We start from the raw sequence: 27,517 nt of genomic DNA, 5'->3' as shown, positions 1-27,517 counted from the left end.
GTGTGTGTGTGTGTGTGTGTGTGTGTGTGTGTGTGTGTGTGTGTGTGTGTGTGTGTGTGTGTGTATGGACAAGCCATTTAAAAATGAACATTGAAAGATTTGAATGATTCAAGACCCAAACACTCACATGAGTCTTACAAAACACCAAGCCCCATTTTGTTGGCTGTTACTTAAAAAACAAACCAAAGAAGTGAAATAAGCTGTTTAATTCATTTCTTTGGAAACCAAAGAAATGTGTTCTGGAAAAGAACAAAAGATGCATACAGTGGCTATCAGACAACAGAGGGTGGGGTAAGTTTATACATTGCATGTTTCTTTCATATTGTTACTTATCTGGTTTTGAACTTTGGTCTATTAAATGTTACATAATTTTGTAGCTTTTCAAAATGAGTCACCTGCTTAATCAGAATCAGAATACTTTATTAATCCTGAAGGAAATTATGTGGTTACAGTGGCTCCAAGACAATAAGAACAGTAACAGACTGAAATCAATTAAATAATACAATGTTATTCATCACATGCATGAATACAATTTGAACTATTGTATGATTTAATTGATTTCAGTTTGTTACTGTTTTATTGTCTTGGAGCCACTCTAACCACATAATTTCCTTCAGGATTAATCAAGTACATTGCAAAGTTACTAAATTTAATTTACTCTAATATATAAAAATAGCTTAATTATAAATATCCAGAATATTGCAAAGATTAAATATGTATGACTGAAATTTTACTCTAAACTGTAAAACTTTGTTATTTTCATTGTAGAGCATGTGCAAAAGGGTGTAACTATTTCACTGTACTGTGCATTAGATGGAGGAGTTGTTCAGGAAGAGAACCACAAGCAGGAAAGATTGCCTTCAGTGGTGCATTTGGGTGATCTCAGTGTCTCACTGAACGTGCTCCCGTGACCGGCCAGCATGTCACGGAATGGGTGGGAGGTGTTGTCCAGCATTGTCCTTATCTTGGACAACATCTGCCTCTCTGACACCACCTTGAGGGAGTCCAGCTCCATCCCTACAACATTACTGGCCTTGTGGATCTGTTGGCATCTGCGACCCTCAGCCTGCTGCCCCAGCATGCAACAGCATAGAGGATGCCACTGGCCACAACAGACTCAGAAAATCCTGAACACTGTCCGATAGAAGTAAAAAGACCTCTGTCACCTCAGAAAATACAGACGACTCTGGACCTTCCTATAGACTGTGTTTTAACCCAGTCCAGTTTATTATCTCGGTTTACTCCGAGGTATTTATGGAGCACCTGCTTAGCCAGACAGCATACTATTGCTAAGCTAGCTAAGAACCTAGTGCAAGCTAAGAGAATGCTGACCCCAGCCCAGCAGCCAGACCCTGAACTTCAACGAGTAACAAACTGAGGCACAGCCAGGCCGGAGCCTCTGTTTCTACCTTTTCATGTTTCTAAAGCAGAATCACTGTGGCGATCACTTTAAACTCTCTTTGTGCTGATTTTCATTCTTGCTTTGCACTTTCAGCTTTCTGGTCGTACATAAATACTACGAAAAAGATCATATGTGTGTTCTCATTTGGATAGGGATTGGTGTTGGTCCGTGGGACTGTAGCCCCAGGTTTACATTGTTAAATGGTAATTATGAGACAGTGTGTTTCAGCTATTTTATAGAGTAACATGAAAGTAATGTAATGAGGGAGGAATGACCTTATCTTTCAAGTAATTAAGTAACGCACTACATAACTTTAAAGAAAAGTCTTCTGTGTAATATGTATAATAATTCGTTTTTGAGTAACAACCACAATAGTGATCACAACAAAGAGGTGAACACTCTTCTAAAATTTGTTTAAAAAGAACACAGAAAACAACATGAATATATACAAAATACAGTATTTTTCCCTTGAAAGTAAATACTGCCAAGTGAATGAGCCGTCTTGGCAGAGGTTTGCGCTCTAGGAGTGCTTCATATATTTTTTCTTCTACTTTGCATTTGATACAGTTTGATCACTTAATTCTATTAATGAACATTTTTCCCTCTCACCCTGTCAGCTTTTATGTCAACCAAAAGTCCATTTTTCTTTCTCTTTATTTTCAGTTTAAATATATTACTGGGCCACATATTTAGTAACTATTTTCTATGCTGATGATGCACAGTTTCACTTTACTATGGATCCAGGTAACACTGAAAGCCTAGAACTACTCTGAATGGATTTTAGAAAATCAAGCTGCATTTATACTTCTATTCTATGGCCAGTGGTTCCTGCCAGAAAAGTTCTTATATCTCACTCTCCTACCAGCAATAGAGACGTACTGTATTAATTTCATTCTGATGTGCTGAATGACTTAGCTGACCTTAATGAAACACAGTAAATGGAAGGTTATCAGCTGAGGTCATGCCATTTGCCTGTTTCTTTTTGGCCTAGTAAATGGCAAAAGCAGTAGTCTAATAAGACACACTAACAGACTAAATTGGGTATATGTTTAAAAAAGCAACAACTTAAAAATACACATTGAAAAAAATGTGTGCCAGAAGCAAATATTTCTAGCTCTGTTCCATAAAAAATGAATAGGAAGCAAAATCTGTTCGTGCTGAATTAAATTCAAAGTTCAGATTGTTCATATTCAAATACAAAGCAAATAGACTGAAAAAAGTCACCATTAAATCTTGCAAAGCATTCTTCACTGTTAAAACACTGTAATAGCCCTATATTTGGTGCTTGAAACACAGAGAAAATATGGCTAAATGTAATCAATGATTTTAAAAATTAATTACTCAGTTAAAATCGTTGTGTCCTTTATTTGGCACCTGTTCTTTGTCAGTTTCTCTGTCTATGAAGTGATATAGTCTGGTTACATTTATCAATATTACAGTTTGACAACAATACAGCCAGGCCGGTACGATTATAATTATGATTTAGTTTTGTTTTCATTATAGTGTTTACTATGTTCTCTACCAGGCACGTGCAGAGGGGGGGGCTAGAGGGGCTTGAGCACCCGCCCTTTCCTGATGGGTGCCCAAAGTGCCCTTTTGTTGAGGCAACTTTTAAAAAAAAAAAAAAAAGTATTTATTTTTTTTAATGTGTGTGTGCGTGCGGAGTCCTGTCTGTGCCCCTCAACAATAATATTTAACTATTAATCACAGTTTTGCTAAATAAAAGGATCTGGCTTGCATCAGTCACATGATCACATTTAACCAATGATCGCCCTTGACGGCAGAACGCGCTGGTTACGAGCCGGGAACGAGCTCACAAAGAGCACGCGCATTTTTTGCGGTCCGGAGCTGTAGGAGAAACAAGTTAACTCAGAGACACAGACTGATGCAACAAAACCAGTAAGTAGGTGTACAGCGTACACTGTAGTGTATAGCACACAGGAGTATTAGCTTATTACGGACACGTTGGTATGTTGAAACAAATGAGCGTGCTGTGTGTGCAACAGCGTGACAAACATTACCTGTCCTTTTATTAACTGCACAAGTAGCGCTGGTCATAGCTGCTGGCTACCTGTGTAAGGCTGTCATGGGTCTGTAGCTCTGTCACCGTTTTAGGGAACATATTTAGTTTTAAAGTATTTAGAACATATTTAGTTTTAAAGTAAGTTTCCGGGCTTTTCCTGCCTTTCTGGAGGGATTATATTTCACTAAAAAACGATCTAATATGCATGTCCACATAATTATGCATTATTATAATTATAATATATTAAAAAACACACGCTGTATTTGAAAGAACATACATTAAGAAGCAGATTATATTAGATTTATATTTTAAATAAGACAAAATTTTGATTTTACAGCAGTAAAATGATTGTATCTCTACAGTTTAAAAATGTAATAAGCTTTCCCCTGCACAGAGTGGATAGTGAAACAAATGGAATCATCATAAATACATTATTTCATATTTATTACTTCTCCCTCCTCATTGCTTTATTATTGTAGCTCTAGTAATAAATAATAATGTAAGGATTCTGGATCAGCACAGTGATGCCCATAGTATATACAGTATTCTGAAGAAGGTCTAAAATGTCACTGTGTGTGTGTGCATGTGTGTGTTTTATTTAGATGGATTTAAAAAAAATATTACTCATGATATAACATTGTCCAGACATGGCTGGTAAGGACATGAGGAGGAAACAGTAGGAGCTGTGTGAGGCTACTAAAGGCAGGGCTATAACATTTTTCTGTCATAATTTTATTATAGATTAAGTGCAAGAGTTGTTAGGTTTGGATAATTAAATTATAGTTTATTGCAATAGCAAGTTGTGCCTTGTTCTCAGATAGACAGCAAGTGGAGAGTGATATATGAAATGATGGGATGGAAGGAAGAAGAGAAGCAAAGAGTGATTCACAGGCAGAGCCTAAATTATTTCTCACAGTTTTTTGTTGCCTTGTGGTTCCAAGCGCTGTCACCAATCTTTGCAGTTTGTTATTATCTCATGACACTTGTTTAATCAGCTACCATCTCTCCTATGGACTTTTTAATGTCTACAGATCAACACAGCCCTGCCCTCCAGCACTATCAGCAGCACTATCCACAGCAACCCCTCTACAGCAACATTGTACCCATCAGGTAAAACATCGGCTACGTTTGCTTTGCCTTGTTGCCCATATTAGATTCTTGATGAATGTGTGTTGTTGTTATTCAGCCTGGTTCAATGTGCCCATTTTTAACTTTGAGCACCCGCCCCTTTAAACCTCTCTGCACGGCCCTGTTCTCTACTTTGTTAGCTTACAAAGCTGTTAACCCCTTCTGAGCAGGGTGTCTTAAAATTTTGATGACAGTGTGAGATTTAGGGAGGGAATTTTTTTTATTGAGAGCTGCACAGAAAAATCCATAATCCAGTCGTTTTAGCTAGTTTATGTTACATCACTCTTTTTGATTAAAAAAAAAAAGGTAACCTCTGCTTCATTATGCTTTACCTGAGTAAAACAGAACCTTCATTAATATTTTTGTAGCGCTTGCGGTAACTCCAGTTAAATATGTAGACTTAGTTTAAGTAAGAAACAAATTAAATTAGATATATATATTGAAAATACTTTACTCTTCAAGAGGTTTTTAATTTTCAAGATTTCTTGGCATAGGGACTGCCATCTGTCCTCCGCCATCTGGGGCCACAATTAAGACATTAATAGAGAGTGTGTGTGTGGGTAAAACATCTTTTCAGTGGCTGCACTCGCTGGCTCCTCCTGTGCAGAGTTGGCACGAAAATGCCCACAATGGCACATATGTGGATGGGAGGTTTTATTAGAACATTAATATTAATATTGATTCTCATTATTAGTTTAAGTTATTTACAAGTCCTCTGAAATCACTGCACAACATTTGCACAGTAAACAGTTGCAAATGGGCACACATCATTTGTGCATCCCCCTAAGTCATGTTGCCAAGGCTCCTGTGGTGATGTAGCCAGCAGGCGTTGTGTGTTTGTCAAGAACAAAACTGTTCACCTTGAGAAAGGTCAGAATGCAATGCTTGTTTATGGAGAAGTGTTGGAACTACAAATGTTAAATCCCATTGCAAATTCATGCAAAAATCAATTATATCTTGTTTGATAAATGAATGCAGGACTTGCTTTAAAGTAACTAGAGCCTCGGTTACTGTATGTGTTCAATTATACACCACTATGTTTAAGGGAAGCAGTTAGCATATATTTATAAAGGGAAAAAGCGCATACCCATACTGCATTAATAATGAAAATAGGTCTTCCAGTAAACGGGAACAAACAGGTGCACAGACCACACTCCATCACTGAGGAGTCCCTCACGCCATGCCTGGTGTGTCTGTGGCATTTCTCTGGGCTAGTCTACACCCTGCTGAGCTGACAACACCAGTGTATCACAGAGACCTCTGTGTGTGTGTGTGTGTTTGTGTGTGCGCGCGCGTGTGTGTATACATGCAATTGAACAAGGCAGCTGCGTGATGAATGAGAGTTTCAATCAATGAAGTTTACATGAGTGCAATGACTCTAAAGCATACATGCAATATGCACTATACAAGAGCTCTGATTTCCATCTCCCTGATTGTCAAATGCGATCATGTTCAGCACTATGCAGGAATTTAGAAAATGCCAATCATAAAATAGTCAGTCTGACCTGTTTTTATGGACATGCCTCACAAAGGCAAGCCAGCAACCGTGATTTGTGTGTGTCTGTGTGGGTGTGTCTGCATGAACCCACCGAACCCTGTTGCGTCTGCTCTAGATAACACTGCTGTACTGCCTGAGCTGAAATACCTCAGATACAAGAGGATCTTATAGGTACTTATATATTCTATTCTGTGCATTTATCACAGAATAGAAATAGGTTAGATTTCCGCCTGATAATTGCAACATTTTCTTATTTGCATTTCAACCAAAATCTAACTAAATGTCAGATTTTGTTAGTCATTAGACCTTAAAAGTGATAATTATCCTTTATTTCATACATAGAGCTGACCAAGTGTTTTATCAGACCAGATATCATGCACCATTCCATCCTATAGCCATCGATACTCATTATTTTGCATGTGCTTACAGTCACATAACACAGCAACAGTATTGAATGTCAGTGGCTAGCCAGTATTGAATGCAGCAACATGTGTTGTGCTCAACACTTGAACAAAAAAAATGTATTTAATGCATTTAACTCTAAATTAATGTTTGAAAAAAATTATATTAAGCTAGATAGATCACTGGTCTCATACCCGTTAGCAATTGTCACTGATGCACCTTGGACTGCATCTCTATAACACACAAATTTCCCTTAGCTGGTAACCTTAATCTGGTACTCGTGTCCCAACCCATTTGCTGGTAAAACAGCAAGGACTGAACTCCCTCTGCCTTTTGTAGCTTCTTCATGCCTCATTGTCGTCATCCTTTTCTGTTTATGATTGATCTTCATATATCCATTTAGTTACCACCAAGTCCCGCAAATGAGTCAAGCAGACTCCTGCATACACGCAGATGTGGAAAGTTTAATACTGGATCTTTTCGTTTCTCTCTCAGTGTTCATAATGTGTGTGTGGCATGCAGTGTGAAGTAACCAAAGTCCTTACAGGCAGATCTGCTGCTTGAATGACACCCAGAGGACGCAAGCAGCTGAATGCAATGCTAACGTTGCACTTCCAGTCAGTGACATGATGTTATTTTCAAAGGCTTTAACGACTTATGGGAATGGTAGTTGATTAGATCTGGGGCAAATTATTAATATTTAGACTTTATTCTTGACATCTAGAAGAGTTCATCCTGTAGTCCTGGATGCAGATTTATAACAGCATCAGCCACTACTACTATTTATTATCACATGTACAGAAATTCATATTTGGCAGAGGATCAGTCACATGACTTTGCTGATTAATGAACTTCTTGATGCATGCTCAATCATCCAGGTAAGTAAATCTCCAAAAGTTGATTCTGTTCATCTGGACGTAGCGTTTTGTCACTCATCCAAGTGACTTCTTTAGTCTCAGCTGACTGCAGGTTTCCCCAATCTTATAAACAGTACATGTGCATAATGACTGAAACCAGCCCACTGAAGGAACAATGGGCTGGGAGGTCGGTTCCTTAATCTTAATTATGCAAATTCTCATGTCCATTGATCAAAACCCACTGATCAAAGCCCACTGATCAATGACAATGAGTACCATTCACAGAGAGACTAAAGTTTATGCAATGTACTGTTCATAAGATGATGAGTGACAAAACGCTACGTCCAGATGAACAGAGTCAACTTTTGGAGATGATTAATGAACTATTTCTCTAGAAGACATGCCCCACTTCAGAAGCTGAAAGTTCACACACCACACCTGACAGTTTTATTTAATCTATATCAAAAATATAAAGATTGATCCTGAGTTGTATTCGTTCAAGTTAGTTTAATTCAATATTTTCCACTTGGTCATTAACATCCGGGCCCAGGGCAGAAGTGCTACTCTATGACCACTAGCAAATCCAGCCACTGCTAGGTCAACAGCTTCTCACCACTTTACAAAGTGAACCCCTGTCAGGGAAGAAAGGAGATCGTAGCTGTTCATTATCCTGTAGACAAGTGTAGGAAGTTTGTCAAAACTTGATTGATGGCTCCCTCTTGTGGCGATACACCTGAACAAAAGCAGGAAATTCAGTTCATGATACACTGGAGAACTTTTGTCCTGTTTCTTTTCCTTTTTTGAAAAGATGGCCATTAATATTTAGTTTCTTAATTTAATGTAAATAGGTAACTGAGCAACACTGGTTATCTGAGTGGTGCTTGTTTTACAGGAACACGGGCTATAGATGTCACCCTAATTCAATTCAGTTCAGTTTTAATTATAAAGCATCAAATCAAAACAACAGTCACCCCAAAGTGCTTTATATTACAAAAGCAAAGATCCTACAGCAATATAGAGACAATCCCAATCAGACAAACCGCTATGAGGACAGTGCGAAGGGAAAACTCCCTTTTGACAGGAAGAAAAGGTAGAACCAGGCTCAGGGAGAGTGGATATTCTCTTTAGCACACAAATGATTAAAATAAATTAATATCATACGTCAGGTATTTGTGTGCATTCTTGTGGTGGGAGAAGACAAGAAACTTTAGTGTTTAGTTTTTAGTTATCAAGTTTTCAAAATATGGAAGCATAATTCATGTTTAATTTGCACATTAGTGTCATGAAAGGTTGAGGTAGAGCCAGATTTAGGTACTTGAGTACTTAATTTAATTACATTATATTTCTGGTTCATAGCAGTGGTGATAGCAGCTTCATCCCATTTTTTGTTTATTGTTTTTTAATTAATCATAGCCTATAATATAGAAAGCTGATCATTTAAAGACAGGTTTACAGAACACATGCATGAAAGCAGCACACAATTGTTGCAGATTAAGTACATGAACACAGTGTCATGCTCAAGAAACCAGTTTTTGATGATTTAAGCTTTGTCACATGGTGCTTGATCCTGCTGAAAACAGCCATTAGGGGATCTGTATACTATGGTCATACATGGAGGGATATGGTCAGCAACAGTACCCATGTATGGTATATATTTGCTTAGTTGATACCCGTAAACTGTGCTAAGAAAATATTTCCCACACCATTATACCATCACCTTCAGCAGCAGCAGTTTGAACCATTGATTTAAGGTAGGGTGGAGCCACGCTTTTGTGTTTTTCACATGAAATTCTACCACTTGAATGTCACAGCAGAAATTGAGACACATCAAGCCATCAACATTTTTCCAGTTGTCTAATTTCACAGTTTTACTGAATCCTTATGAACTGACATGTTGTGCATTGACAGAGGCTTTTCTGCATACATTGGTTGTTTTTTGTTTTCCTCCTTTTGAAATTTTTATTTTTAAAAATTCAACATAGAGCAAGACATCACATAAATTAGGATACTTAGAGAGATATGTCCAGGATCAATAGAATCAGGAGGGTAAAACTACTACTACTAATAATACTGATAATAATAATAATGATTTTTATTATTAACCCCAAACTTATATGGAATAACCAATATACCCCAAGTCAGCAGCACTGATATGATGGAGAGCCATATGAGCCATTGACTTTACCTAGAGGGCAGCTCTCCCAGGTCAAGCATAATGTCTATTTTTGGAGATTAAGTATTGGAATTTCAGGAGTGGGACCACGCCTCCAAACACGCTCCTTCCAGTTCTCATCTATATAGGTTATACAAGCTCTTCATTCTCGTTTACGTGCCCCAACCTCCCTCCCCTTTTCACTTCTTTAACCTCTTCACTTCTATTTAGTACACAGCGATCTGCCAGGCCCGGGAGCCGCCGCCAGTCCCGTTTGAGGCCTTCCCCACACCGCAGCTCAACTCATGTCCAAGCCATTCACCTTTACCTGCTAAAATGCTGTCCTAAAATGAGGACATGGGCCCAGCTAGTGAATACTCGTGTGGGAGTTATTACCGGTGTTGTAGGACTCTGAGTCGCCTCCGGACATGACTGGACTAGGCCAAGACCCAAGGGAGAGGGCCTATTTATGAGTGGGTTGGTCATGTTAAATTAAATTTATTATGTTTCTGCATACTTTGGTTGAAACGTGTGGTTGTTTGAGTTACTGTTGCTTTCCTATCAGCCTCAAGCAGTCTGGTCAACCTCCTCTGACTTCTGGCATCAACAAAACATTTTCCCCCTAATTTTCTCTTTTTCAGACAAATGTCTGTAAAACCCAGAGCTGGTTGCGTGGGAAAATTCCAGAAAATCAACGCTTCCTGAAATACTCAAACCAGCCTGTCTGACCAGCCAGTTTGACACCACTAACCATAATTTCATAGTTACTAAAAGACATCAGCTGACACAAACACCATCTCACTACAAACACCTGGACCCTGAGCTGACCCATGAATGAACTGCACACTAAGGATATATTATTACCCCTTCAACCTCACAAAGTGCAAGCCGTCATTAACCTTCTGTGAACACGGTATGACTAAACCTTCACAGGTAAAAGAGCTTCCTGCTGTCCTGTCACAGGAAAACATTTCACGGTGGCTTACGAAAGCACAGTTTGCTATCTCGAAGCTTTATCTCTGTGAGTCAACATTCCGTTACTGAGTTGACCTCAAAAAACCTCAGTCATTATGAAACGCACTTCCTCCTTAAACCATGTAAACTTGTCATTACCTGAAATCAGCAAACAAAGTGGAGGTTTTGGCAGTGACCGTGAGTTTCAGAATGCACCTGAGCACAGTCTGTGAGGTCTTTTCAGATTTTTATCACGAGCCAAATGTGTGTCAGCTTTTTTCCTGCAGGGACAACTCAGAGGAGGCTAAAGTACAAAACGAGTCTGAACTTCTGTGGCATTCTGCGCTGTGTCATTAAAGTACAACCAGAGAGTGGAGCTGTGGAGTCACAACACATAAACTCCTGCAGAAGCAAAGGAAACTACTGTGTCCTGCATGGGGGATGTGTGTGTGCATGTGTGTGTCATTTCCAAACCACACACTTACGGTATCTGTAAGAAATCCAGTTTTTCCTGTTAAATGCTTACATTGCCGAAGTGCTTACCGCAACTACAAGTGTAGAAGACTCAGACATGTTTTATTAATAAGGACTTCGTGTGATTTAATGGAGGATTATGCAGTGTTTTACAATTAAATGTAAGCATGTTCAGAAACATTCACCAAACGAAAGGTTGTGGACTGATGCAAGGGGTGACGGATTAGTCAGCTGGGATTATTACAAGAAATCACTTATAATAATGTTTTGCAGAATTTGGATGCCGCAAATTGCAGGTCAGGTTCCATGCAGGCCTTTTGTTGCTTGTTCAATTTTCTTTTGTTATTTATTCTCTCCTTTGTCCCAGGGAAGCCAAAGTCTGAAGCCACCCCTCGTTTCTTTGTCTTCCAAGGAGACAGACTTGAGCAATAGTTCCTGGAAATCTATCAAGTATTTGTTTCGACATTGGCTGCTTTTTCACTCATTTTCAGTCAAATCTTTGCACCTGACCATTTTCAGAGGAATCTTCTTTTTTTGTTTGTTTAGTCACTTAACACTGACCTGTGAATCATTTGAGCATAAAAAGGCACCTAACTCATGGGACGAATCAGCATTGTGTCTACACAAAACGGACAACTTCTAATTTTAAATCGTATCTTTAAACACTTTGTTACACATAGCATTTTTTTCCATGTTTGACAAACATACAATAGTAATTTTGCACCAACAAGGTGATTCCCAAAAGAACTCTTAGCTAAAAAATTGGGCATATTTTTTCAGTTGCAAGATATCTCAGGGTGTCCCTAAAAATATCTGAGGAAACTGAACAAGTGGGAAACAAAAGAAGAAGTAAAGGCTGAAAAACTATCTAAAGCAGATGTTTATTACTGAATATAGTTTTTAATCATATTGAATAATTGCAATATAATTAAATATAATAAAAATAAATGGATATATTTATAAAAATATATTTTTTAAATGTTTTAAAAAATTATATTGAATAATTTAGTGTAGCAAGGTGGCATGGTGATTAGCACTGTTACATCACAGCAAGAAGGTCCTGAGTTGAATTCCACCAGCAGGAATTTCTGTTTGAAGTTTGCATGTTCTCCCCACAGCACTACAGCTTCCTCGCACAGTACAAAGACATGCAGTTAGTGGGTTTAGGGTGATTGGTGATTCTAAATTGCCCATAGGTGTGAATATGAGCATGAATGGTTGTCTATGTGTTGACCTGTGTATCTGGTGACCTGTCCATGGTGTACCCTGCCTCTAGCCGTAAGACAGCTGGGACAGACTCCAGCCCCCCGTGACCCTGACAAGGATAAGTGGGAGTGGATGGATGCATATAACTAAGTTCACACTGTCTATCCAAAGGAAACATGTCTGCTTTCAGGTTTATACTTCAAGACTGCACTATTATGTTCGAATAATCTAAAGCAAATTTAAAAAGTTCTAGGTTTTAGGGCATTTCTGATTTGTAAGCTTTGGGAAAGGTTACTGACGGCTGATGTTCACTACTGGAATTGACAGCTTCTCAAATTCATCCACATATTATTACATTACATTTAATATAATAAGCAGAAAATAAGGAAAAATGTGACGGGTCTCTTTTAACTTTCAGCTAATTCTGTGGCCGATTAAGCCATGTTGGGCAATTAAATACAATTGTATGTTTTGCTTTGAATTCTGAGTGTTTCCATTTCAACAAAACCCCTTAAGGCAATACTGGGTAACATCAAATCCGCCAACACCATTTAGTGGAAATACTTGGCACCCACTGCACAATATTGCACTTGGGATCACCCTTCCCGAAACTCGGCTTAGCGATGACTGCGATCAGTGTCACAGTTTTCTGAAGCAACAACACATCAAATTATAGAAAATGTGCAGAACTTTGAAGCCCATACATGCAGAAAAATAGCCACTTTCCCATGAATAAGTGTAGATGGAGGGAACTGATAAATATTTTAGTATAAACTTTTCCACGTAATGAATGACATTTTTCAAAATGTAGGAATAAAAACCTACACAACAAAACCTACACTTCCTTTGAAACTCAGAGGCTTTTCTTGTCTCAGCACAGTTCTTCATTTCAACAGCTTTGTGCATTCTGAGCCTCACTTCTTTAATGTTGTAACATCTTCTGTGCTGATCGGAGCAGCAGGAAATTGCTGCGTGTCCATACTGTGCTGTTCTGTGCTCCGATGGTCTTTTTTCTGCTTCTTATCAGTTTGAAAGCCCAGCCAAATCTTATCTGACTCCTTGGCTGTATGTTATCCACCAGGGGACTGACTGATGTTGATCCAAAGCTTAATTGGCACTAACACCGCACACTCACGCTCCATTCATTTAACCTTTCCAACTGCCTGTAATAAAGCACTCGTTTTAATGGACCTGTTGGTTGTTTTCTTTCCACACTGCAGAGATTTTAGAAGGTCATCAAATGCTAAAGGCCATCAAAACGCACTTTTTTTTAACTCTCCGCTTATCCCACTCTGCCTGATATGCTGTAGTGTTGTGAGGAAGCTGTAAATGGAACATTTATTAAGTAAACTTAGTTAATGCTGTTGAATAGTGTTTTTAAACTGTTGTTGGTTTAATTTTGTGGTTACTTTATGGGCTACTTTCGTGGTGCTTTGTTATATTGAGGGATTTTTTTACGTTACGGGTGCCCACTCTGCTCACCTGTGGATCATCACCCACCTGTGCCCTAATGATCAATCACCATCTCCTTCTTCAGCGGTGGCTGACAGTCATTCTTTGCTGGATTGTTGTCCTCCCTCGTTAGTAAAACCCCGGCTCAGCACAGCGTTATCTGACCTTGTTCCCTGCGACTTCTAGCTGTAATTGTGCGTTTCCCTGCACACAGGTCTTTCCCGGTGTTCCGTCCCTGGTGGGTGGTGAGAGTGAGAGCATTCCTGTGTTGAGCGTGTTCACCTCCTCACTACCTCGCCTTCCCTCCTTCTGGATTGCCCTGCTGAATCTTGTGTGATTAACCTTGGCTGCGAATAAAACTTTCGGATCTGTAGATGTGATTCCTGTTTCTGATTCCTGCTCAATTGTTTAAGACGTGAGATTGCTCTAAACCCTTTGCATTTTCTATTCATGAAAGCATCTCTTGAATGGATAGTACACTCTGACAATGATATGCTTAACCCCTAATAGTTGTTCTTGACTTGATTTGGTGATTCGGTCTTCTGTGGTGTTTAACACAGGAACTCCCAGAGAGCAGCCATTTGGCTTTTCTACGTTTAAAACCCGCCAACCAGCCAAATGGCTGGTAAGCTTTTAGCTAATATCCTGGACTGAACTGTGAACTGCTGCTTTTGTTATGTAAATAAGGTGGTGCTGAGCCACTAGGTTAGGTGTGGCCTAACCCTAACCCGTCTAGGTGTGGCCTAACCCTAACCCACAAGGAAACTTGTGTTTCTGTTTGCCATCTTAGGGAGAAATCAACACACATGGGTGTATTTCCTTTGTTGCTGAGATTTATTGATAAAAACAGTACAAAAAAACAACAAACAAAAAAGGTGTGGAGGGTTGTGTCCAAAGCAACTGTTCTTTTCTTGCCTTCTTCCCAGCCATATGAGAGTGAGCCAACTCTCTTGCAAATGTACTTCCCTTGCCAAGATATTGGAAGACATTGCAAATGTACTTTGATTTTAGGTCGCAAGCCACCCAAAACTTGATCCGAAACTTGTCAGGTTTACTTGCTATATACTGCAGGGTTAGGGTTATACTGTGGGTTTCACATGTTTGCTGAGCAGCAGCCTAGTAAACCCCGCAAGATGACAATTTCATTGACCTCAACAGGAAAGGAAGTTCACAGCTTTTAGCAGCTCCCCACCCCCACACACTAACAAAGAGGCAGTTGGCAGTTAGCCACCCAAAACTTGATCCCAAACTTGTCAGGTTTACTTGCAATATACTGCAGGGTTAGGGTTATACTGTGGGTTTCACAGGTTTGCTGAGCAGCAGCCTAGTAAACCCCGCAAGATGACAATTTCATTGACCTCAACAGGAAAGGAAGTTCACAGCTTTTAGCAGCTCCCCACCCCCACACACTAACAAAGAGGCAGTTGGCAGTTAGCCACCCAAAACTTGATCCCAAACTTGTCAGGTTTACTTGCAATATACTGCAGGGTTAGGGTTATACTGTGGGTTTCACAGGTTTGCTGAGCAGCAGCCTAGTAAACCCCGCAAGGTGACAATTTCATTGACTTCAACAGGAAAGGAAGTCCACAGCTTTTAGCAGCTCCCCACCCCCACACACTAACAAAGAGGCAGTTGGCAGTTAGCCACCCAAAACTTGATCCCAAACTTGTCAGGTTTACTTGCAATATACTGCAGGGTTAGGGTTATACTGTGGGTTTCACAGGTTTGCTGAGCAGCAGCCTAGTAAACCCCGCAAGGTGACAATTTCATTGACTTCAACAGGAAAGGAAGTCCACAGCTTTTAGCAGCTCCCCACCCCCACACACTAACAAAGAGGCAGTTGGCAGTTAGCCACCCAAAACTTGATCCCAAACTTGTCAGGTTTACTTGCAATATACTGCAGGGTTAGGGTTATACTGTGGGTTTCACAGGTTTGCTGAGCAGCAGCCTAGTAAACCCCGCAAGGTGACAATTTCATTGACTTCAACAGGAAAGGAAGTCCACAGCTTTTAGCAGCTCCCCACCCCCACACACTAACAAAGAGGCAGTTGGCAGTTAGCCACCCAAAACTTGATCCCAAACTTGTCAGGTTTACTTGCAATATACTGCAGGGTTAGGGTTATACTGTGGGTTTCACAGGTTTGCTGAGCAGCAGCCTAGTAAACCCCGCAAGGTGACAATTTCATTGACTTCAACAGGAAAGGAAGTCCACAGCTTTTAGCAGCTCCCCACCCCCACACACTAACAAAGAGGCAGTTGGCAGTTAGCCACCCAAAACTTGATCCCAAACTTGTCAGGTTTACTTGCAATATACTGCAGGGTTAGGGTTATACTGTGGGTTTCACAGGTTTGCTGAGCAGCAGCCTAGTAAACCCCGCAAGGTGACAATTTCATTGACTTCAACAGGAAAGGAAGTCCACAGCTTTTAGCAGCTCCCCACCCCCACACACTAACAAAGAGGCAGTTGGTAGTTAGAAATCCGCAATCATTCACACACCCCCACTCCCCCACTTCTCAAGTAACAACCTAATTTACATATGAATTGATGCTAAAAGACTAGCCAGTTTAGCTTCCACTTGGCTGACTTGGGCTTAGAAAAGCCTGGGACTTCCAGGACACTTGGCTGTTGCTGACCTGGCCAGTGTATAGCCTCTTGTTAAGAATGTACCAAATTGTTGGGGTGCTGGTTTAACTCACTGGAATAAGCAGGCGACCATATGCTGCACGTCTGACAGAGGCCGGCCTAGGTGACTGTGCTGACTGTGACAGGAAGATGGAACTTTTGCTCGGCTTGACTTCTATCTGTCTGCGTTGTATTGTGTTTTATGCTATTATATCAGCCCTGATGTTTAATATATGGAGCTATGCTGTTGTGATTTATGACCGTTCTTCCTTGCTCCACATCAAAGAGTTTATGGAACGTCTTTATGACGATTGGGACAGTTATAGGAAAACTTTCCCCCCACCATTTGTGTGCTCTTCTACCGCACCAGATTACTTCTTGCTACCTACAAAACGTGCCTTAGGCAATTCCAAGAAGAAATCGAGGAAAAGAGGCTGGTGGGCCGGCTTCCAGGTACACATCAGACGAGCCTACAGATTGGAGATTTCCCAACTGGTCTGGAGGCGTCCCCGGTTTCTGCTGCCAGTTACCCTTCCAGATTTGGTTGGAAACGCGTATTCGCGGCCACTACAACCTTGATCTTTCTCATCTGATGCTCTGTATTTTGTCAATTACTTCCCCACTGCTCTGTCCTCGCAGCCTGCATCGCAAAACCAGTGGTTGGTCCCACTGGTTCCGTGGCGCTGCCGGAGACCATGCTTTCGGACAAGGTGTGTGCTGTCAGTTCCACTTCGACAAGCTGATGTGAAACCTGCGCTGCCAGCATTTAGTCGGATTTTGCTCTTGAACGCCCGGTATATCACAAACAAATCCTTCTCTCTGAATGAGCTCTTCACAGGAAAAAAACTGGATTTTCTGTTTCGCATTGAAACATGGCAGAGGGATGGCGAGTTTATTCATCTAAATGAACTGTGCCCTACTGGCTGCTCCTACTTGGGCGTCCCCCGTTTAGGTCGCTGTGGTGGAGGACTTACTGCTTTAAGGACGGTTACATATGCAGAGGTAACTGAAAACTATTCTTCTTTTGAGTCGCAAACAATTAAGGTGGGCTCTACGAACATCTTTTATTGTGTTTTAGTCTATTGCCCTCCTGGTCCTGCTACTGTGTTCTTAAAGAGTTTTACGGACTTCTTAACTTCTATTACCAAGCTGGAGAAAGTTTTGATTCTTGGAGATTTTAACATTCATATTGATGATGCCTCATCTAACTCTGCAGCTGAACTTTTATCTATATCTGATTCTTTTAACTTTGTCCAACATGTCTCTGATCCAACCCATTTAAAAGGCCATACCTTGGACCTTTTCCTTGGGCCTCCACATTGGCAACATGTTTGTCTAGGACGTACGTTTGAGTGATCATAATTGTGTCTTTTTTTAATTCAATTTTAGCTCTAAACAAACACCTGTGAAGTTAAAAACTCATAGACGCATAATAACTGAGATTACTGCTGAGAGGTTCTCCATTGTGCTTGACAGTTCTCCACTTTTTACTGGAAATGATGTAAATAATCTCATTCAGTCCTTTAATAGAGAATGCAAATCCATTTTGGATCAAGTAGCACCTATTAAAACAAGCTCTCCCTTACAAGAAAAGACATGCCCTTGGATAAATGACTCTATCTTATACTTAAGGAGAATATGCCACAAAACAGAACGAATATGGAAGAAAACCAAACTTGAAGTACAGAGGCTCCATCTTCGAAATCTCATGCTCTCCTTTAATGATGCGGTGAAGAATGTTAGATCAGAATATTTTTCTAGACTCATATCAAAAAACAAGAGAAATCCCAAGATTCTTTTTGACTAAATCAGTGCTATTGTATCCCCAGACGTGGTACATTTAGATAGACAGACAGTAATAAACTCAGATTTTTTGTTGATAAGATCAAAGAAATCAATGCTAAAATCTCCCCCAAACTTTCTTGTTCTCTGAGTGAGGCACTCCCTTTGCACTCCTGGTCAACTTTTAACTTTATGCTATTGATGAAATAGCAGCCCTGTTGGACAAAATGAAGCCATCTTCAAGCCCCTCAGATATTATCCCCACTAAGCTTTTCATCAATGCTTTTGACACCATTGGTCCTTGGGTTGTGAACCTTTTTAATGTTTCTCTTCAGACTGGGGTGTTCCCCAGCTTTTTAAAACATGCTATTGTGGAACCAAGGCTCAAAAAACCTAACCTGGATCCAACACTACTTTAACATTTTAGACCTATCTCCAAACTCCCATTTATGTCAAAACTCTTCGAGAAGGCAGTTGCTGTCCAACTTACAGCATACTTGGAAAAACACAACATCTATAACCGTTTCCAATCTGGTTTTCGTAAATTGCATTCCTGGTAAACAGACAGAGACCTAGTAGGGATGTCTGGCGCTTTCATATTACATCTTACATATCTGAAAGGAGTTTTAGTGTGTCTGTAAACCAGATCATGTCAGAATCTACAGAGGTGCTGTGCGGAGTTCCTCAGGGCTCCGTGCTGGGAACTATTCTGTTTTTAATATACATTCTTCCTTTAAGCCAGATAATACAGCAGTTTCCTGAAGTATCTTATCATCTTTTTGCTGGCGATATTCAGCTATACTATTCATTTAAGCCTTCTGAAGTTCATAAGCTCTCTGCTCTGATTGACTGTTTAACCAACATTAAACAATGGTTGAACAATAATTGCTTATAGCTAAACCCAGTCAAAACAGAAACTTTGATTATTGCACCAGACAGTGGAATACCTGATATTAAACAGCGACTGGGTGATTTAGGTTCTTCACAGAAGCATCCATCCATTTTCTTCCGCTTATCCGGGGCCGGGTCGCGGGGACAGCAGCCCAAGCAGAGAAGCCCAGACCTCCTTCTCCCCAGCTACCTCCTCCAGCTTGTCTGGGGGGACACCAAGGACTTCCCAGGCCAGCCGAGAGATATAAGCATGTCCAGCATGTCCTGGGTCTGCCCCAGGGCCTCCTCCAGGTGGTATGTGCCCGGAAAACCTCACCCAGGAGGCACTCAGGAGGCATCCTTGTCAGGTGCCCGAACCACCTCAACTGGCTCCTTTTGATGTGGAGGAGCAGTGGCTCTATTCTGAGCCCCTCCTGAATGGCCGAACGTCTCACACTATCTCTAAGGGAGAGGCCAGCCACCCTTCGGAGGAAGCCCATTTCTGCCGTTTGTATCCGCGATCTCGTTCTTTCAGTAACTACCCACAGCTCGTGACCATAGGTGAGGGTAGGGAGGTAGATTGACTGGAAAATTAAGAGCTTCGCTTTTACACTCCGCTCTCTCTTCACCACAACAGACCGGGTCCGACCGGGTAGAGGGTCCGCATCGCTGCGGCCGCTTCACGAATCCATCTCACAGAAGCATAACCTTAGAAATCTAGGTGTTATTGTTGATAGAGCTTTTTCTTTGGAGGGACATTTAAATCAGATAGTAAGAACCTACTTTTTTCATTTAAGGAACATTTCAAAACTTAGATCCATCGTGTCAACAAGTGAACTCGAGATGATAATCCATGCTTTTGACTCATATGACCCCTGTTTTAAAGTGGCTGCACTGGCTACCAATCTCATTTAGGTTCCATTTTAGAATTCTAGTTTTAACTTTTAGAGCATTACAGGGCCTTCTCTTCTCTCTTTCCTCAGCTTTCCTGTCCCTATCAAACATAAATCCAGTTTTCTGTCTCTGAGACAGGTTTATTTTGGTTTGAGCCTTTCTCTGTATTATTGCAGGGTCTCTCAGTTTGCATATATGTGACTGCTGTTGTGATTTGCTGTTATACAAGTAAAATTAAATTGACTGAAATGAATTGATGAAAATCTCCTTCATGGTTTGGACCTCATATTTGGACTTCCACTGTAAAGCTACACACAACTTCTGCTCTTTGATTCAACTCCCTTGAGTCTCTTATCTGCTTAATTTGTCATCAAACAACAAGGCAGCTGGTCTCACCTAGCAATGAAAGCCAGACAGTTGTCTAATTACTTTTGATGCTCTGAAAATGGAATAGCCTGTTCAGATTTAGAATTCAGCCACATGCAGTAAAACTGAACAGAGAGAACGTCACAAAGTAAATGGATATTGACCCAGAGTATCTCAAGGCAGCAAATTCTTCAATGGCTAAGTCAGTCATCTGAGCATGCTTTTTGGTTATTAAATACACAACTGAATGAAACAAGCAGCAACTGAAGGTTAGCTGCAGTAAAGGCTTGGCATCTGAAAAGGAGGAAACACAGCATTTGGTGATGTCCATTGGTCTTAGACTTTAACCAAGTATTAAAAGGAATTAAATTAAAAGGAAATTTATTTTAAATAATGTTTGATTTAAAATCCACTGTGGTAGTTTATAAAGGCCAAATATTTTTTTTAAAAAGTATACTCGTCTACATTCCTATAAGCACTTTTATAAAACAACTACACTAGAAAAAGTCAGCAATCAGATTTGATCAAGTGCTTGTCAGTGGAATGAAATGGCTTGATCTGCTGGAATGGGAGTAAGATTAATGTCTGTGTGTCTGTTTCTTTTTGGTTCCCAACTCACATAAAACAGGAGCAGAATGCAACTCCCCCCGAAGGACGAGGGCTATACTAAAACGTTAATGTTTTATAATGTTTTGATTGAAACATGATGATATCAGCTGTTTTTAATAGATCATTTTTGCTGATGTCAGCATTTTTAACATGGGAATCTAATGTAGTATATTAATCGTTTTGTGTTGTTCTGTCATATAATGTCAAATTGAAAGAATAGTTCTTTAAAGAGCTTAAACAAAGAAAGCACTTTTGTCCTCCAACGACTAATATATTACTTTAAAGTTTGGAGATGGAGATCCAGTGGAAACAAAAAGATGTTTCCTAATGTGTAACCCTGATCTTTGACCTATGACCTTGAAGCATTACATACCAAAATGCAGTGATGGGAATAACAGCGTTACAAGTAACGGAGTTACTAACGCCCCTACCTTTTTCAGTATCAAGTACTCTAACTAATTACTATTTCTATCGTTACAACGCCGTTACCGTTACTAACAAGAAAATGCGGTGCGGTCACGTTACTATTTTTCAACAAACAGACGGTTGAAGCTGTGTTCTATGGCGTTATTTTTGTGCCACTATTCTGAGCGCACATAAAAAATCTTTGAACGCACATAAAACAAATTGCAGGTGCAAGTGTTTAATTTATTTTGAGTGAAGAAAAACTAAATTTGAGTGAAATTTATTGCTGTGTGCAAAAAATGTATTTCAGTGTTTGCTATTATCCACACACACACCCAATAGCAGCCCCTCTCGCTCAGTTTTTGCACTTGCGCTTGCTCGCAATGTGTTGCTTGCGCTCTCAACATTTCTGCCCGTGCGCATTCAACTTTTTCTGTACACCGTTATATTTGTGCCACAAAACCAGCCAATCACAGACTTGGATGCAAAAAAATCTGATTGACTGTTTTGGTCTCCAATCAGCTCGAAATGCAATATCCCAGAATCCACTTCGTCCAAAACTCAAATGAGGCAGTGGCGGAGGAACACAGAGTGGCGGAGTTTGAAATATTACTCTTTCTGGGTCACAAAATAAACTTTTAAGATATTTTCATGCGAGAATGGTGCTGTGTAAACTTCTAATATCTGATCGATTTATCAAGGCATCACATATTTGCAAAAGTGCTCTAACGTTTACGGAGATGCCAGTTACCCACCAGCTGACTGCATAGCTGGACTGGCCTTATAATACTTTCTAAGGATATTCATTGATGACATTAAATACATTGAAATATTGTACTTTGTAGGTAGGGATGGGTACCGGTATCCAGTGCCATTATGGCACCGGTTCTGACATAAACGGTAGTAACCAGACCGAAAAGCAGCGCACATTTCGGTGCTTTATTTTCCTGAGCTGTGATATACTTTGGATTCTAGCCAATCATTTTACCTTTCCCAGGATGGCGGGTCCAGGTACATACCTTCTTTTAGAACAGAGCTACAGATTAAAAATGCCCAAGGCAAAGCGGTCAAAGTCTGGCTGTACTTCACAGCAAAAGATGCAAAGTCAGCAGCCTGCAACAAGTGCTTTAAGGTGATACTGTGCAAAGGAGGTAACTCCTCGAATCTGATGAAACACCTGGCGACGTATAGCATTTTGTTAAAAGCCGAGAAATGCAACGTATATGATAGCTTGCTGCGAGACCTCACACCGTGCACATCTTCTGCGGGTGGGTTACCTGTTATCGGACCCGGAGTTAGCAAAATCCCCCAAAAACCCGAAGATTAGAGTCCTGGCCCCTAGCCCTGCCAGTGTAGCAGATATGATGACGGATGATAATGGAAGCAGCAGCCGTTTTTCTCTGCGTGAGTAGCTTAATGTTGTTCGTGTGTAAGCTAACCACGTTACTAAATTAATACATGTAAGGTGAACTAGCAAACACCTTTGTAGTTACATGTGGCTGTCTTCTTGTTTCATGGCAGATATTCCCTTCACCCTGGCCAAAAAGGCTAAAATGACCAGAGAAAAAGTGGAAAACAGCTAAACATGAGAGGTTTTTGGACAAAGTTTGGGTTTTTTCCATTGATTAAGCACTGCTTCCAGCCAAGAGTGATGCCATAAATCCCCTATAGCTGCAAAAAAGGCTAACATTGTTATCTTTTTACAAAAAAACAGCTAAACATGAGAGTTTTTTGGACAAATTTTGTGTTCTCCATTCTTTAAGCACCGGTTTGAGCACCGTTTAAGCACCGGCACCGTTTCAAAAGTACCGGTTGGTACTGGTATCGGATAAAACCTAAACGATACCCATCCCTATTTGTAGGTGGTCCTAAAAGATTCGCAGCCTGTGCAACTGCTGCACTTCTCCTCCACGTGCAAGGCAGGAAAAACTCTGTGCAACCATTGTGTTGCTCTTCTGTTTCAATCTGCACACTATTTGCAGTTGAAAGTCGTTCCCCCGATGTTAAGCTGCACTGAAGGTGAACAACAGTAGCATAAGTCCAGAGTTATGGTGAGTGCAATCATCGCAATATTTTTAATGTAACTTTATATTTTATAATTAATTTTTACCATATTGTAATAGGGGATAAAGCCTGGCCTTGTTGAGAAGATGGTTGTGCTCTCAGCCAAACCCAAAACAAGAAAGACCGCAGAGGGTAAGTGCTTGCTACTGATGGGGTTTCAGAAATCATCACAACATTCGTTAGGGCAATAATATTTAATAAAGAATGGGGGGGGGGGGGGGGGGGTTGCAACTTATTATTGTTAAAAGGCAGATTCTAGATTCTAGTGGCAATATAGTGAGTTATAGGGCCTAGCAACTAATAAAATGACTTGTTTCATGTAATGAGTAGGAAAATAGATCTCTTGTCCCCCAGTAGCACTATGACATCATCACATTCTATCTGAATTCTAATCTGAAAACTGAAAATCTATTTAAAATTAATATCTTTTTTGTTACATATCATTCAGGAGGTGTCTTTCGAATTTCACACCTCTAATTGTTAGTCATAATGTTCATTTGTAAAAAAAAAAATTGCTATCATTGTGCCTGTAATTGTAGTAGATTTCCCCTTAAATTTAAAATGTGTGTGTGTGTGTGTGTGTGTGTGTGTGTGTGTGTGTGTGTGTGTGTGTGTGTGTGTGTGTGTGTGTGTTTGTTTGTTTTTATGTCCCTTTATGGGAACCTTCCTGACCTCTCGGTATCTGAAGTGTACCAAACTTTCTCTGATGCTGACTGGCCTGTGATCTGTTTGGCAAGGTGCAACAAGGAAGTCCACTTTCTTATCAGCAACCAGCCAAAGAGAAAGCGCAGACTCTTCATAATGCTCCACCTCCACCATCATTGCCACTGCAAGACTACAGACTGAAACCATCAGAGTGCATGTTTGTCTTTTCCAGGAAGCAACAGCTGCACATGAAAAGTCTGGAGGTGACCCTGGAAAAGTCCCAGAGCATAGAATGTGCTACGCGAGAGCAGAGTGAGTGTGCCGATTGGTATAATGTGCGGAGACCGTGAGTCGCTGCATCTCGTTTTAGAGAGATCTGTCATGTGAGCAAACCCTGGATTGGTGCATCACCAGATGGTATCATTTTTGACCCCTTGGAGCAACCTCAGTTTGGCCTAGTAGAAATGAAATGTCCAAACATTAGAAGTTATGTAGATGCACCTTACCTCAAGGTCATCAGTGGGGAATTGCAGCTTAAACCAACACATCCCTGTTATTGGCAAGTTCAGGGCCAGCTGCTAACTACAGGTTTGAGTTGGTGCGATTTTGTAGTCTCCACTCAAAAAGATGTTTTCATACAAAGAATACAGAGGGATGAGGGTTTGATGGAGACATTCCTGACTTTAATGTCATAAACTTACATGGTGGGCAAGGGCCATTGTATTATTTGCCTGTTGTTTTGATCAAAATAGAAAGCTGTTGGTAAAAGTAGGTTTGGTGAAGAGTTCACACAGACTAGTTCTAGTTATGTGTTAGTATTAATATTGGCAGTGTTTGTGTTCAAATCATGGGATTTTTTGTTGAAAAAAAATTGATATCTTTACTGTTATAAATCTCAAAGTATGTCAAATACAGTTGATAATTTGAAATCTATGTGTGTTTTTCTGTCAGAATTCCAGGGAAACAGTATTTAGCATCTTTAGAAAATCTATTGCAGTCAATAAGAAGTGCGCAGAATAGAGCAATAGACAATGCAGTTAAAGTAAGACAGTTTTATTTGCAGAGTTACAGTAAAACATCAAGTGATTTATTATTGAACTTTAACCAGGAAAGGGGGTGTGTTAGCTGTTTATCAATTCTACTTAAGTAAAAAAAATTGCTACTTCCATTGTTGGGAGGTAACTAAATACATGAATTTAGAGTAATAACAATATTCTAAAGATATTCAAAGTATTCAGAATACAGTACTCTGATTAGACAAAGTAATGGAATATGCTACAAAATACATTTAAAGGCAAAAATTCAGTATTCAGTAACTAAATACAATTGTAAAGTATTCTCCTAACACTGGCTACTTCTCCCACATACTACAAAATACACTACACTATACACATTTCAAGCTTTTAATCAACCACCCATTTTTTGACCAGGGGTCAGTATTGATAATTTGTGAGGAGACATGCAACAGTAAAAAATTGGTTCATACCCCCAGAAATGGAGAGAGGGATGACAGTGTCAAAAAGTTTGTTTTCTTTAACCCTTCTGATGAGCCTCTCCACGTAGACCCTAAAACGTGCAATGGACTGAATTCTAAGGAGATCCACGTCTGACATTTGAGCTTGGTTGGACAAAAAGGCTGGGCGATGGACTTTCCGGGCACTAGCTCATCTACCAGAAATCCTTTGTCCACCATTATATCTATCTCAGGCGTTAGGAGGGAGGTGATGCCAGAGTGATGGAAAATCTTCTTCTCACTGATGGAGCCTTCAAAAAGTGCTGAGGCAAATGTCATTGCTCCATGGGGGGACATGCCAATAAGCACTTTGAAAGTGCAGTGCGACTTGTAAGTTGAAAATACCTCACTCTGGAGCAGAAGGGAGGAGGGTGTTTGGCACCTCATTTCAGTACAGTCAAGAATGACCTGGGTATTTTTATAAGTCCCACTGAAATCCGTGGGGCAGTTTGCTCTCACTCTGCCAGGTGCCATCCAGATGGAGACAGATCCAAGCAAAGTGTACAGAAAGTTGGACCATGACACAAGTATTCTACTCACTGTAGCTCTGTGAATGTTAAACTTGTGACAAAGCTCCCTTTGTGTACAGCCTAAGACTAAGGAAGAATAAAGTAGCCATGGTAAGCCAATCACATGACCACTTTAAGATGATAAAGCAACAAGCTCCATATTTACCAGTTTTTAAATTGTGTTAATAGGCCACGTAAAACCAGAGTCATGATAAACAATATATACGCCTCCTCAATAGTTTCGTCACATTTACTGTCTAAGGACAGCGCTAGCAAGCACTCTCTGCTTATGAGCAAAAACAAAACAAAAAATGCCCTTTCGTGTTGGTGGAAAAATGCACCATGTCGGCCAATCAAAAATGATATGGCAAAATGACATTTGGTTGTTTAGGAAGAGGGGGAAGTTTTAGGAGTGACGGCGAGAGAGAGAAAGAAAGACAGGAGAAAAAAAGAAAAAACGAGTTTTGAGATGTGAGCAATTTGTGACGTTTAGCGTGTTTGGAGTGTGTAGTTAGTGTGTTGTCTTGTGTAGTTAGTGTGTAGTGTTGTGGATAGTTTGGTGTTGTGTGTCAGAACAATCCATAACAAATATGGGTAAATAAAATGCCCGATTATAACTTGGACTCCAGAGGGTTAAACATTTTTTAAATCAACGCAATAGTTACTTTTCAAGTAATTAATTACTTTTAGAATCTTGTAAATCAGTTACTAACTCAGTTACTTTTTTGAAGAAGTAACTAGTAACTATAATTAATTACTTTTTCAAAATAACTTGCCCAACACTGCCAAAATGGCATATTTGATTATCTTTACCAACCTGATTGACGCAGAAGTCTGTCTCCTATAAGCTGTAAAAACGTGAGATTTCAAGATATATTTATGCACTTTGTGATTTTGCAAAACTCTAAAAACATTATTGTGACATCATAGGGGGTCGTAGTGAAAAACTAAAAAGTGTGTTGTGCAGCTGCCACCTTGCTCTTTCATATCACTCACAATATTTTTTCCAAGGTCGATTTTAAACTTGGACACTAACAATGAATGTCAACATCAAATGCTTAGCTAACGTAGCTACTCAAGTTTGATGACGATCCATAACAAATATGGATAAATAAAGTTGTTTTCACATTTGGTTTGACCTTGACTCGATTTTCACCAAAAATTTAATCAGCTCCAGCTGTTGTTGGTATCTGGCACCACACATAATTTGATCTGGATATGTTGAAAACTGTAGAAAGCTCCTACACTTTTCTTGAGATGTGAGAGCTACTTTTCCACCATCACACCTGCTTCATATCTCGATTGGCACACAGTGCAGAGATGGAAGGAAAATCTAGCCAGGATTTGAACTGCTGAACTCTGTTTCCGGTCCCTGTGTGTGGCTGTTCACTTGTATCTTTTTCATCGGCTTCAGCATTTGCTTTAAAATACCTTTCTTTCATCAAGAAAGACTTGAAATGGCTAATTTGAAAGGAAAATAAAGAAACTGCAGAGAGACTGACTGCTTTCATGTTGAAACGTTTAAGAGGTTTCACAATGCTTGAAGCAACATTAAAAACATATTTATTAAAACATTTTTTTCAAAACTCTGAAAGAAATGGAAGCACGGTTGCTGCATTGGACCTTTACACATGCTTAACCAGGTCAGTATCACATTAGTCCTCCTTCTTCTCTCTTACTTCTTTTTCC

At 40.0% G+C, this 27,517-nt stretch overlaps 1 protein-coding gene across 1 annotated transcript; it reads right to left on the bottom strand.

Annotated features, from left to right (window-relative positions):
• Positions 1–23,726: 23,726 nt before the first annotated feature.
• On the bottom strand, positions 23,727–25,961 carry LOC146514042 (uncharacterized; the record flags this gene model as incomplete). Its single annotated transcript, XM_085164944.1, has 1 exon — positions 23,727–25,961. A coding segment is annotated over one exon (675 nt), but the record flags the coding sequence as incomplete, so codon positions are not given.
• Positions 25,962–27,517: the final 1,556 nt, after the last annotated feature.

The sequence above is a fragment of the Neolamprologus multifasciatus genome, chromosome 7, assembly GCF_963576455.1.
Source record: "Neolamprologus multifasciatus chromosome 7, fNeoMul1.2, whole genome shotgun sequence".
In the NCBI taxonomy this organism is placed as follows: Eukaryota; Metazoa; Chordata; class Actinopteri; order Cichliformes; family Cichlidae; genus Neolamprologus; species Neolamprologus multifasciatus.
The sequence above is the reverse complement of the archived record's forward strand: the minus strand, read 5'-3'. Positions and strand labels throughout refer to the sequence as shown.